The sequence below is a fragment of the Bos taurus genome, chromosome 1 (assembly GCF_002263795.3).
Source record: "Bos taurus isolate L1 Dominette 01449 registration number 42190680 breed Hereford chromosome 1, ARS-UCD2.0, whole genome shotgun sequence".
Classification (NCBI taxonomy): Eukaryota; Metazoa; Chordata; class Mammalia; order Artiodactyla; family Bovidae; genus Bos; species Bos taurus.
In genome coordinates, this window is record NC_037328.1 from 66,020,796 (window position 1) to 66,033,958 (window position 13,163).

General features: G+C 37.0%; 1 protein-coding gene across 4 annotated transcripts in view; it reads right to left on the reverse strand.

The window, feature by feature from the left end:
* Window positions 1-13,163, reverse strand: part of POLQ (DNA polymerase theta) — a 250,619-nt gene that overhangs the window by 221,432 nt on the left and 16,024 nt on the right. For all 4 annotated transcript variants that reach the window (XM_059887918.1, XM_010801194.4, XM_002684789.6 and 1 more), the window contains exons 7-9: window positions 11,586-11,733; window positions 9,347-9,493; window positions 7,818-8,030 (exon numbers count right to left, since the gene is read on the reverse strand). In XM_059887918.1, the coding sequence (XP_059743901.1) occupies window positions 7,818-8,030; window positions 9,347-9,493; window positions 11,586-11,733 (508 nt within the window). The remainder of the gene's footprint in view (window positions 1-7,817; window positions 8,031-9,346; window positions 9,494-11,585; window positions 11,734-13,163) is intronic.

Here is a 13,163-nt window from a genome sequence, read left to right on the forward strand (position 1 = left end):
ATTTTTCTAGATTCCATATATACATATTAATACACAACATTTTTTCTGTGACTTAACTTCAATCAGTATTGAAGGTTCAATCTGTATTGAAGGCTCTAGGTTCATTCACCTCATTAGAACTGACTCAAATGCATCCTTTTACGGCTGAGTAATATTTCATTGTATACAAGTACCACAACTTCTTTATCCATTCATCTCTTGATAGACATCTAGGTTGCTTACATGTCCTAGCTATTATAAATAGTGCTGCAATGAACACTGGGGTACACATGTCTTTTTCAATTATGACCAACCCCCTTTCCTTTGTCTTGTCACTTCTCTACAATTTAACACTCTCTGTTAAAAGGATACATAAACCCCCAGCATCTATCTGCTTCTTTGGATTTTTATTTCAATTAATGACAACATGTATGTAAAAAATTAAACAGCAACTCAAATATGTATGGCTTTTTTTCCTGTTACTCTGTAATTCGTCAGTTTAATTTGCAAGCACAAGGCATAGAACCTAAGAGGGTAAAAGTTTTTTTTTCCTTCCATACAGTACTATTATCATTGAATAATTAAGTATGTAATAGTAATAGATATTCTGAAAACTATAAAGGAAAATGTATATACAAATTATTACTAGTTATGAAACTGCATACCATCTCCTGTGTCCCTGTCCTCTGAAGTAAAAAGCTTTTGCTTTAGTCTTCCCAGGTGCTGCTAGTGGTAAAGAATCCGCCTGCCAATGCAGGAGACACAAGAGACACAGGTTCAATCCCTGGGTCAGAAGATCCCCTGGAGGAGGGAATGGCACCCCACTACAGTATTCCTGCCTGGAAAATTCCATGGACAGAGGAGCCTGGCAGGCTAGAGTCCATGGGGCCACAAAGAGGTGGACACAACTGAGTACATAGGTCTTCAGTCTCTCAGGCCCCCCTTGCGTCTCAAAAGGCTGGCTGAAGAGTTAATGATTAGTAAACGTGAAGACATAGAAACAAAGAATAACTGTTGGCCTAGGAAACTGCTAACAATTTAGAGTATAAATAAGCTACAAAGCAGAGTCACTGAACTCTCAGTTCCTTGAAAGGTATAGATAAAAGGTCTGACACATATTCCTAAGCTGTTTTATAAGAAGCAGACTCCCAGATAAAAACTGCTGACTACAAGTACATAGACCCCAACCAGTTGAACCCAGAAAATTGGTGATGCTTGAAACTTCACCTTGATGCTAACCAATCTGAGAACTGTGCACAAGCTGCTCATTTACCCTGAAGCCCCTTTCCTGACACTGACTTTAAAACGCTTGCACCAAGATATTAAGATTGTTTTTAAGGACACTAGTTCACATTCTTCTCCTTCACAGTTAGCTGGTTTCAAATAAGGCCACTTTCCTTGACTCACGCCTTGTCACTTGACTTATTGGCCTATTGTGCAGTGAGTAGCCAAATCTGAGCTCCATTAATGTTATACATGATGATAATACAAAGTTAAAAATACTACTGGATACCTAAAAATCACAATATAAAACTCACTAATTCAAATGCTTTAGGCTACTGAGACAGCCAAATGAACAAAAATATGTCAAAGCACTTATTAATTAAAAACATATTCAAATATACAATTTGTAAAAACATAAACACTTACTATAACAATTAAGACGAGAGAAAACCCTTTTTTTCCCAAATGAATTCAATAGTAGGGGAAAGGAAGCAGTAAATAAGATATTCAAGAGGTAAAATGAAGGCCACTTGCATTACAGAACAATAAAAATAAAAGTAGATTGTGGTGGACTATTCTAACCACCTAGGCAGAGAGAAAATATAGATGATGCTTTCCCAACACTGACTGCCAAATTGAGAATCAAGACAGGAAAAATGTAAGAACTGTAAACTTGATAACCATTGGTTATTTATCCCAAGTATAATTACAAAAAACATTAGGTACCATCAAAACAAAGAGAAGTGAATATACCACCTGACACTTACAATAATTATAAAATAGCCTAACTTAAAACAAAAAAACTATCTAGAAAATGGATCAACTAGCATTAGCAATAGGTTAAAAACCACTTTGACCTGTGTACAGCTCTTCTAGGCTTTGATTCAACAAAATAGATAACCACTTTTCAGGATAATCAAGATTTATGAAAATGCAAAAATAATGCCAATATATATTTCTAGGTCCTGTTTGCACTTGCCTAGGGAAGCTGTGGAGAAGGCAATGGCACCCCACTCCAGTACTCTTGCCTGGAAAATCCCATGGACGGAGGAGCCTGGTAGGCTGCAGTTCATGGGGTCGCTAAGAGTCGGACACGACTGAGCGCCTTCACTTTCACTTTTCCCTTTCATGCATTGGAGAAGGAAATGGCAACCCACTCCAGTGTTCTTGCCTGGAGAATCCCAGGGATGGCGGAGCCTGGTGGGCTGTCATCTCTGGGGTCGCACAGAGTCAGACATGACTGAAGCGACTTAGCAGCAGCAGGGAAGCTGTATCCACTTCATAATAGAGAAGTCAATTTGAATCAAATCATGCATAGACTTGATATAGATAGATCCACAAACCATTTAACTTGTAAATCACTGTTTTGGCACAAAGCACCATCATCCTACATTGGAAGGTTCCAAGAAATCCACAGAAAGATTAAACAGTCATCTAAATAAAACACCAGGAAAATTATCATTTATAGAATGCACAGAAGTTAGCAAGATGCTACATAGTCCAAAGAGCATGAACAGGTATTTAAATCTTCATGGTTGACATGAAACCATTTATTTGCACACTTAAGAAATTCTGAGCAAGCCACATGTCATCCTGAAATGAAGCATTGTCATTGTTCTTGTTTAGGTGCTAAGTTGTGTCCAGATCTTTTGCGATACCATGGACTGTAGCCCACCAGGCTCCTCCATCTACGGGATTTCCCAGACAAGAATATTGGATTGGGTTTCCATCTCCTTCTCCAAGGGATCTTGCCATTTCCTTCTCCATGGGATCTTCTCAACCAAGGGATCAAACCTTAGTCTCCTGCATTGGCAGGTGGATTCTTTACCATTGGAAGCCCTGAAGTGGAGCACTACGCAAAGTCAAAATATCAGAAGTTTCCAAGACCTCAAAAACAAAGTTGTTATGGTCTTTGTTTGAATGTTATCTGATTTACTACTTGATATTAATCCAGGCTGCCAACATTCCAATTATTCTTCTTCATGAGAAAGATAAGCACAAGCAAATAATGTAGCAAGGTAAATAAAACCTCTTTATCTTCTACATTATCTTAAAGACCCTCTGGGCTTGAGAGAAGAGTATCTGTATAAAAAAACTGACACAACACTCTCCAGAGTTGAGTCTAACTGAGAAATCAAGGGTAGAAAGAGGCAGTTAAAAATAAGATTGGAATGTTTTAGTCTCTTCCTCCCATCCTTTTTAAACACATAAATGTAATCTGCATCAGTTCAGTTCAGTTCAGTTGCTCAGTTGTGTCTGACTCTTTGCGACCCCATGGACTGAAGAACGCCAAACTTCCCTGTCTATCACCAACTATTGGAGCTTACTCAAACTCATGTCCATAGAGTCGGTGATGCCATCCAACCATCTCATCTTCTGCAGTCCCCTTCTCTTCCCACCTTCAATCTTTCCCAGCATCAGGGTCTTTTCAAATGAGTCAGTTCTTTGCATCAGGTGGCCAAAGTATTGGAGTTTCGGTTTCATCATCAATGCTTCCAGGACTAATTTCTTTTAGGATGGACTGGTTGGATTGGCTTGCTGTTCAAAGAACTCTCAAGAGTCTTCTCCAACACCACAGTTCAAAAGTATCAATTCTTCAGGGCTCAGCTTTCGTTATAGTCCAACTCTCACATCCATACATGACCACTGGAAAAACCATAGCCTTGACTAGATGGACCTCTGCTTTTCAATATGCTGTCTAGGTTGGTCATAGCTTTTCTTCCAAGGAGCAAGTGTCTTTTAATTTCATGGCTGCAATCACAATCTGCAGTGATTTTGGAGCCTAAAAAAATAAAGTCTGACACTGTTTCCACTGTTTTCCCATCTATTTGCCATGAAGTGATGGGACCAGATGCCATGATATTAGTTTCCTGAATGCTGAGTTTTAAGCAAACTTTTTCACTCTCCTCTTTCACTTTAATCAAGAGGCTCTTTAGTTCTTCTTCACTTTCTGCCATTAGGGTGGTGTCATATGCATATATGAGGTTATTGATATTTATCCTGGCAATCTTGATTCCAGCTTGTGCTTCATCCAGCCCAGTGGTTCTCATGATGTACTCTGTAAATAAGTGAAATAAGCAGGGTGACAATATACAGCCTTGATGTATTCCTTTCCCAATTTGGATCCAGTCTGTTGTTCCATGTCCAGTTCTAACTGTTGCTTCTTGACCTGCATACAGATATCTCAGGTGGCAGGTTAGGTGGTCTGGTATTCCCACCTCTTTAAGAACTTTACACAGTTTACTGTGATCCACACAGTCAAAGGCTTTGGCATATAAAGCAGATGTTTTTCTGGAACTCTCTTGCTTTTTCAATGATCCAGCGGATGTTGGCAATTTGATCTCTGGTTCCTCTGCCTTTTCTAAAACCAGCTTGAACATCTGGAAGTTCACGGTTCACATACTGTTGAAGCCTGGCTTGAAGAATTTTAAGCATTAATTTGCTAGTGTGTGAGATGAGGGCAATTGTGCTGTAGTTTGAACATTCTTTGGCATTGCCTTTCTTTGGGATTAGAATGAAAACGGACTGTTTCCAGTCCTATGGCCACTGCTGAGTTTTCCAAATTTGCTGGCATACTGAGTGCAGCACTTTCACAGCATCATCTTTTAGAATTTGAAACAGCTCAACTGGAATTCCATCACCTCCACTAGCTTTGTTCGTAGTGATGCTCCTAAAGCCCAACTTTTCTTTGCATTCTAGGATGTCTGGCTCTAGGTGAGTGATCACACCACTGTGATTATCTGGGTCAAGAAGATCTTTTTTGTATAGTTCTTCTGTGTATTCTTGCCACCTCTTCTTAAACTCTTCTGCTTCTGTTAGGTCCATACATTTCTGTCCTTTATTGTGCCCATCTTTGCATGAAATGTTCCCTTGGTATCTCTAACTTCCTTGAAGATATCTGTAGTCTTTCCCATTCTATTGCTTTCCTCTATTTTTTTGCATTGATCACTAAGGAAGGCTTTCTTATCTCTCCTTGCTATTCTTTGGAACTCTACATTCAAATGGGTATATCTTTCCTTTTCTCCTTTGTCTTTCGCTTCTCCTCTTTTCTCAGCTATTTGTAAGGCCTCCTCAAACAACCATTTTGCCTTTTTGCATTTCTCTTTCTTGGGGATGGTCCTGATCACTGCCTCCTGTACAATGTCATGAACCTCTGTCCATAGCTCTTCAGGCACTCTATCAGATCTAATCCTTTGAATCTATTTGTCACTTCTATTGTATAATGTAAGGGATTTGATTTAGGTCAAATGTGCATATCTTGTAGCTAAAGTAAGAGACTGAAGCAGGATAAACTTCTTTGGTGACTATAGTAATAGAAATCAATGAGTTACAAGGCTTTTTTAATCAACAAACTTTGATTAAAAGACCAATGGCCCTCAGGGATTATAGATAGATGAATCATTTGCTACTAGGACTGAGACTGATAGTCCACCCTAATAGCCATTCTCTCATTCTTCCTTTGGGCTTCCCTGGTGGCTCAGACGGTAAAGTGTGTGCCTGCAATGCAGGAGACCCAGGTTCGATCCCTGGGTTGGTAAGATCCCCTGGAGAAGGATATGGCAACCCACTCCAGTACTCTTGCCTGGAAAATTTCATGCACAGAGAAGCCTTGTAAGCTACAGCCCATGGGGTCACAAAGAGTCGAACACAACTGAGTGACTTCACTTCACTTCTTCATTCTTCCTTTAATAAAACCCCTAAATGTTAGCTGAACTGATGACCACTCAGCTAGATTATATTCATCAGCTTCCCTGTATCTGGGGAATATAAACATGTGACTACGTTCTGGTCAATTGTATCTAAGAACAAATACTATGTGTAACTTCTGGGAAGTGCCCTTAAAGGGCAGGATGTGCCCATTTTGAAATGCAGATGTGATAACAGAGACTGCAGTAGCCATCTTATACCACAAGATAGAAATGCTATTGCTGCGATGAACATTGGGGTACACGTGTCTCTTTCCCTTCTGGTTTCCTCAGTGTGTATGCCCAGCAGTGGGGTTGCTGGATCATAAGGCAGTTCTATTTCCAGTTTTTTAAGGAATCTCCACACTGTTCTCCATAGTGGCTGTACTAGTTTGCATTCCCACCAACAGTGTAAAAGGGTTCCCTTTTCTCCACACCCTCTCCAGCATTTATTATTTGTAGACTTTTGGATCACAGCCATTCTGACTGGTGTGAAATGGTACCTCATAGTGGTTTTGATTTGCATTTCTCTGATAATGAGTGATGTTGAGCATCTTTTCATGTGTTTGTTAGCCATCTGTATGTCTTTTTTGGAGAAATGTCTATTTAGTTCTTTGGCCCATTTTTTGATTGGGTCGTTTATTTTTCTGGAGTTGAGCTGTAGGAGTTGCTTGTATATTTTTGAGATTAGTTGTTTGTCGGTTGCTTCATTTGCTATTATTTTCTCCCATTCTGAAGGCTGAGGTGGATGAAACTGGAGCCTATTATACAGAGTGAAGTAAGCCAGAAGGAAAAACATAAATACAGTATACTAACGCATATATATGGAATTTAGAAAGATGGTAACAATAACCCTGTGTACGAGACAGCAAAAGAGACACTGATGTATAGAACAGTCTTATGGACTCTGTGGGAGAGGGAGAGGGTGGGAAGATTTGGGAGAATGGCAATGAAACATGTAAAATATCATGTAGGAAACGAGTTGCCAGTCCAGGTTCGATGCATGATGCTGGATGCTTGGGGCTGGTGCACTGGGACGGCCCAGAGGGATGGTATGGGGAGGGAGGAGGGAGGAGGGTTCGGGATGGGGAGCACATGTATACCTGTGGTGGATTCATTTTGATATTTGGCAAAACTAATACAATTATGTAAAGTTTAAAAATAAAATAAAATTAGAGGAAAAAAAAAAAAAAGAAATGCTATTGCTTGAACATGGAAAAACAAACTAAAAGAAAGTGTGACAGAGAACATTCCTCTCAAAGTTCTTAAACATTAGAAGACTCAACAATTTAGTCATACCCAGAAAAATATAGCAGGCATGAATATTTGCTGCCGTCTTGATATTTAATTTAAACAAGTCTTTCCCTACTACTTAAGAAATTAAGTTTTATTTACACTGCTGGCAATATTATCACTACTTGCTATACAAAAAATTGAAAATGTGTTTTCAGAGTCAGTACCAATTTAGAAAGAGAAAGAGGGTACATGAAGTTCCTATTTCAAAAGTATGAGAGAGTACTTCCCAGCTCTCAGAATCCCTAAACTCTAATACCAGACAACTAAAAAAATTAATAACCAAAAAAATCAATCCCTTCATTAGCACAAAATAGCAGATGGTACTGGAAATTAAAGGTCATCTTCCAGCTAATGTGATGCTATCTGATAAACATAATACTGAATCATTTCACTGTATATAACACAAAAGAAAATCTTCTAACAAAGATTTTTTTACATTACTAGAAAAACCAATAGTTGACGATATGAAGATTTTAAATTATACTCTATATAAATAGTAAGTAAATCCAAAAGGTGACCTTTAGTTTTGGATAACAAAGAAATATAACATGATGAGAAATAGGTTGCTATTCAATTTCAAGTAGACTGACACTATCCTTCAGCAACACTATCATAGAATTCAAACTCACTTACCTACTGTGTCTACACCTTTCCTGCCAGCACGACCAACCATCTGCTTATAAGTAAGAATATCTAGAAGTCTACCACTGAAAATAGGAGTGCGAATGATTACACGACGTGCAGGTAAATTCACACCAGATGACAGAGTAGAAGTTGCTGCCAAGACTCGAATCTGACCTTGACGGAAGGCTCCTTCAATGATATCTCTCTCCTCAAAAGTAAGACCTAAAAAAAGAAATTATAATAGCATATATTTATAAACATATGAGGAAAACATTACACTTGATCACTTACAAATTGATCTGGGAATCTAATACAACCTTGTAAAGATTTTTTAAGCTACTGTTATGACTGTAAACAAAGAAGTAATCACAGTCTGCCAACCCTAGTACAGTTCTATCTCCTTCTAGATCAGGGGCTGTCAAACTTTATCTGTAAATATTTTAGATTTTGCAGGACAGATGATCTCCGTTGCAACTAATCAACTCTGCCACTGTCACATGGAACAGCCGTAAAACAAATGGGCAAGACTGTATTCCAATAAAACTTTATTTACAAAAACAGCTGGATTTGACTAGCAGACTGTAGTTTGCTAAAACCTGCTCTAGAAAAGAACACCCTGAAGGTACAGACATGCTTTACTCAAGACAGTATCTAACAGTGTATCCAACACAGTGGTCAAGCACATAAATAAATATCTGAAGGACAAATACATGAGTAAAAGAAAAACAGCAAACAGAATATACACTTATCTTGCTTGTTTTTTATTTTTATTTTTTTAAAAAATCAAGAGAATTGGGGTTCTTAGTTTGTAAATTAAATGGTGGGTCCACCAATATTCACTTTATTCGCATGCTTTATAGTTTATATACAATGAAAATATTTTTATGTGTTTGTGTGTAGATATATATTTTTTAAATTTATTTTTATGTAGCATGACAAAATTTTTATGTGAACTAAAAAGGTTAAGTTCCTAATCATAGAAACAATATATTCTTAATCATATCCTTAGCACATATCAACATGGACAGATCACTCCGTGAAAGAAGTTATTTAATTCACTGACTGTCATAATCCTTGCAATTTTGACAACCTAGGTATGAGGTTTTAAACATTTGTAACTATTTCAAAATAACAATATGACAAATTCTAAAATTAATTCGATTTTGATGTATTTGTAAGAATATTACAAATACCCCTAGATATAAAAGGAAATATTCAGAGTGGCATAAAATTAGGATAGCAAGTACCACTTCAACCTAAATTCTAAGGAAACAAAGTATAGAAACATAATCACTTTAGAATTCACATCCCCAGTGGTACCAAAGAAGCTTGTATCTAGTACTTATATACCATACAGATAAGTAAATAATCCTGCATGTGTTTTATTCCTGTTTAATCTTAATCCACAATGTCTTAAAAGGAAATTTAAGAGTATTAAGTAGTTAATGAGAAATCAAATGCAAATCAAACATAAAAATAAAGAAATTTTAAGTATTTTTGGAGGGGGCTTCATAATAACATAGTAAATATATGGATACCTGCATGATGAAATGCTACTCCCCATGGCACAGTTTTTTGCAATACAGAGTCCAACCCTGAAGGTGAACGTTTTAACTGATCCATCACTTCTAGGAGGCCCTTTTGTTCCAGCATCACTGGTGGAAGTTCAGATGATCTTACCAATCCTGTCACAAAAAAACTGTCAACACTGTTCACCTCCCCTTGGACCTCTTTTACTGCTATCTGCCTGAGTCATGACAGAAGGCAATGGTTCTGAAACTACTTATTAATCACCTGGATATATTTTAAAAATATTGATTTCTGGCTCTCTCCCCTGGATTCTGTGATGTGATGCAACCTGGACATAATGATTTTTAAATTTCCCTAGGCAATTCTAATGTGTACCAAAGTTTAGGAAACACTGTTAGGTTGAGATCAAGGCCACAGGAGGAGATCAAAAGAACCAGCTGAAAGAAGGAGAAAATTACAAATACCATCACTCAGAGCCTAAAATAAATCCTTGCTCAACGTGTGCCCCCACCAAACCAGCAGTGTCAGAATCACATCAGAGCTTAGTTCTGTGTGACAATTCTAGCCTTTTTGGAGCCAATGTGGTAATTAATCATACATTACCCTCTGTTTTTTGCCTCTATGTATAACTTCCCCAGAAGATTTTCTTAGATGCAAGAACTATTATTTTCTTTAAAAATAACTTAGACTTTGGATTTCTGAACTAGTAAACTTTCTCACAGAATATATCTTATATTTTATATATTTTTAAATCTTTTTGGTAAACTTCTAAAATTCTGAGGACCACAGACGGTTGCCAATTTTTTACTTCTCTAAAAACAATTTAAATTTTTAAAAAATTATCTTTGTTCCCTTATTTAAAAAGAAAAGTAATTTTAACATAAAAAAATTAGTACAGATAATTTCAAATTTTAAAGGTCATCTGTATGAAAAATGTGCTACCTTGTCTTTACTTTTCTGGTGAAAAGTTCATCACAGCCCGGACTCTAGTTCAAGTCCTAGGATTTGTAAACCACTGCTATAAATCATAAGAAGCTCATGCAAAGAAAATATAAATAATGTTTCTGGTCATTAAGGAATGTAAGTTATCATAGTTGCCACAAAAAAAATATAAGCTGGCATAGTAAGAAAGCATTGATTAAGAGAGAACTAAAAGACATGTTATAATATTGGACCAAAGTCTACTAATATAAACTTCATACAAAGTTTACTAATTGAAGCTAGGCTTGAGATATCCATTACCTATCCTCAAGATGCCACCAACATAACAAAGTCATAAAATATCCTAAAGTTCTATAACCAGAACTGTTCCTGTCTTCCCTGCACTTATCTTTGATCACAAGGGGCCACAATCTAGTGTGGTGAGGAAACACTACTCACCCCAGAGTGAGTAAAAATATACACTAATGGTTATAGCAATATGCACAGATCAATACTCAGCAATAAAAAAGAAACGAGTTGATAAAAGTAACAATCTGGATGAATCTTAAAAATATCATGCTGAGTGAAAGAAGCCAGACACAAAAGACACAAACACATAATATGACTTCATTTACTATATGAAATTCTTAGAAAAGGCACAACTAATCTAGAGTGACAGAAAATATATGACTGGTTGCCTGAAGCTGGGGATAGAGGGAGGAGATTGAAAGCAAAAAAGAACATTTTGGAGTGACAGAAATGTTCTATATGTTGATCACAGTGAGGAGTTCAATGGTGAACACATTTGTTAAAATTCATTAAGTTCCACTTCAAGTGGGTACATTTTATTCTAGACAAATTATACCTCAATAAAGTTGATTTTAAACTACATGTGTATACTGTGTGTGTGTGTGTACGTGGGACTCTCTTTAGAGTAAGAGCTTAGAAATATAAAAAAGATATGACTACTTTCCCCAGACAAAAATGTGTGTATGTGAAGTCTCTTATACAATTTAGGGGGCTTTGAAGTCAACTTTTCAAAGCCCATGGATCCTAAATGAAGAACCTTAGTATATACCTCTATAAATCCAATATACTGAAATTCTGAAGATTAGTTAGTCTGAATGTGTATACATATTATCTATAAGGAGGATAAGGAGATGATTAGTCACAAAAACATACTTTTACAAAGGATCCATCCAGGTGGTGGCAATGATGAAAAGAACCATGCTTTGCTAATATAATTATTAACATTACTTTCAAGAAAATGTCCTAAGAATGGAGGCTTTCCTTTCATCACTTCCTTTCCTTTCCATCACTACTTACCCTCAGCCTGATGGTGCAGACTGTAAAACTCACGGGCAATGATATCTGCCAGCTTCTCACACCATTTCTTCGATGGACAGAAAAGTAATACTGAATGGTTATCACGAACAGTCTCATAACATAAACTAACAACATGATCCTCATCTCCCTAAAAAAGAAAGAGAAGTAGCCATTCTAGTGATACTTTCAAAACATTTTCATATCAGTTTAAAGTCATTCATTTTGCTTCAATGGCAAGGTTTTTATATTCAAAAGCATGATAAAAATCAGTTACAAATTCAGTAATAAAACATAGAAAAAACAGAAAAGAGAGAAGAAAAGAAACCTCCTTATGATGCAAGGTGAGTAGGGAATCTTTTATATTCATTCAACTAATATTTACTGACCTCCAACCCAAAAGTAATAGGGATATAATGGTGAGTAAAAGATAGCCAAGGTACTATCTTTAAGGGGTTTGGGTCCCAGTAGGGAAACAATAAAGTACTAAACAAACAAAAGTAAAATACAATCATAATATGTACTATCAAAGAGAATTTTGTGGTGTTTTGAAGCCTCACATTTGCCATAAATCTGAGAGATATGGAAGGAAAAAAAAAAGTTTCCCTGAGAAACTGAAGAGATGTGAAGGAAAAACATTATCTTAATAAAAGGTAACTGAGGAACAAGGAACACATTTCAAGCAGAACAAACAGCATTTGTAAACACTCCAGTGGTGACCAAAAGTGGAAGGTCAGTGTGTGTAACTAGATTAATTGATCAATACATTCACTCATTAAGTAATTATTTACTGGGTGCCATATATTATCATGGGCTTTCCAGGTGGCACTAGTGGTAAAGAACCAGCGTGCCAATGCAGGAGACATAAGAGGCACAGGTTAGATCCCTGGGTCAGGAAGATTGCCTGGAGAAGGGAATGACAACCCACTCCACTATTCTTGCCTGGAGAATCCCATGATAGGGTAGCCTGGCGGGCTACAGTCCATGGGGTCACGAGAGTCAGACAATACTGAAGCAACTTAGCATGTGCATATATTATTCAAGGCCTGGGGATGGAGAATAAAGCAGAAAAAAAGCTCTGCCCTCAGAACGTGTCTACTCTAGTAGGAAGAAATAGATAAAAACAAGATAAGTAAAACATAAAATATGCTCAAAGTGCAAAGGAGAGAAATAAAACAGGAAAATAGAAACCAGGAATGAGAGAACATTTGAGAATGAGAATGAGAAAGTGACATTTGAGTAAAGGTCCAAAGGTCAAAGAATAAACCCTACTGATGCCTAGAGGGGAAAGCATTCCACATAAAGAGAATCTGAGGTGGGAGATTTCTTGGCCTATTATACAGAATAGCAAAGAGGCTATGGAGGAAGTAAAGAATATAGAAACTGAAGTCAGGGTAAAGGAGTGGGACAGATCATATATGGCTTGTAGGCTACTTTAAAGATGTTGGCATTCATTCCGCATGAAATAGGAACCATCACAAATTTTTGAGAAGAATGGTTACATGCTCTGATGTCCATTTTAAATAGATGATTAACTTTTGATTTAAGCATAGATCCAAGTAAGAGTTGAAACGGATTTAA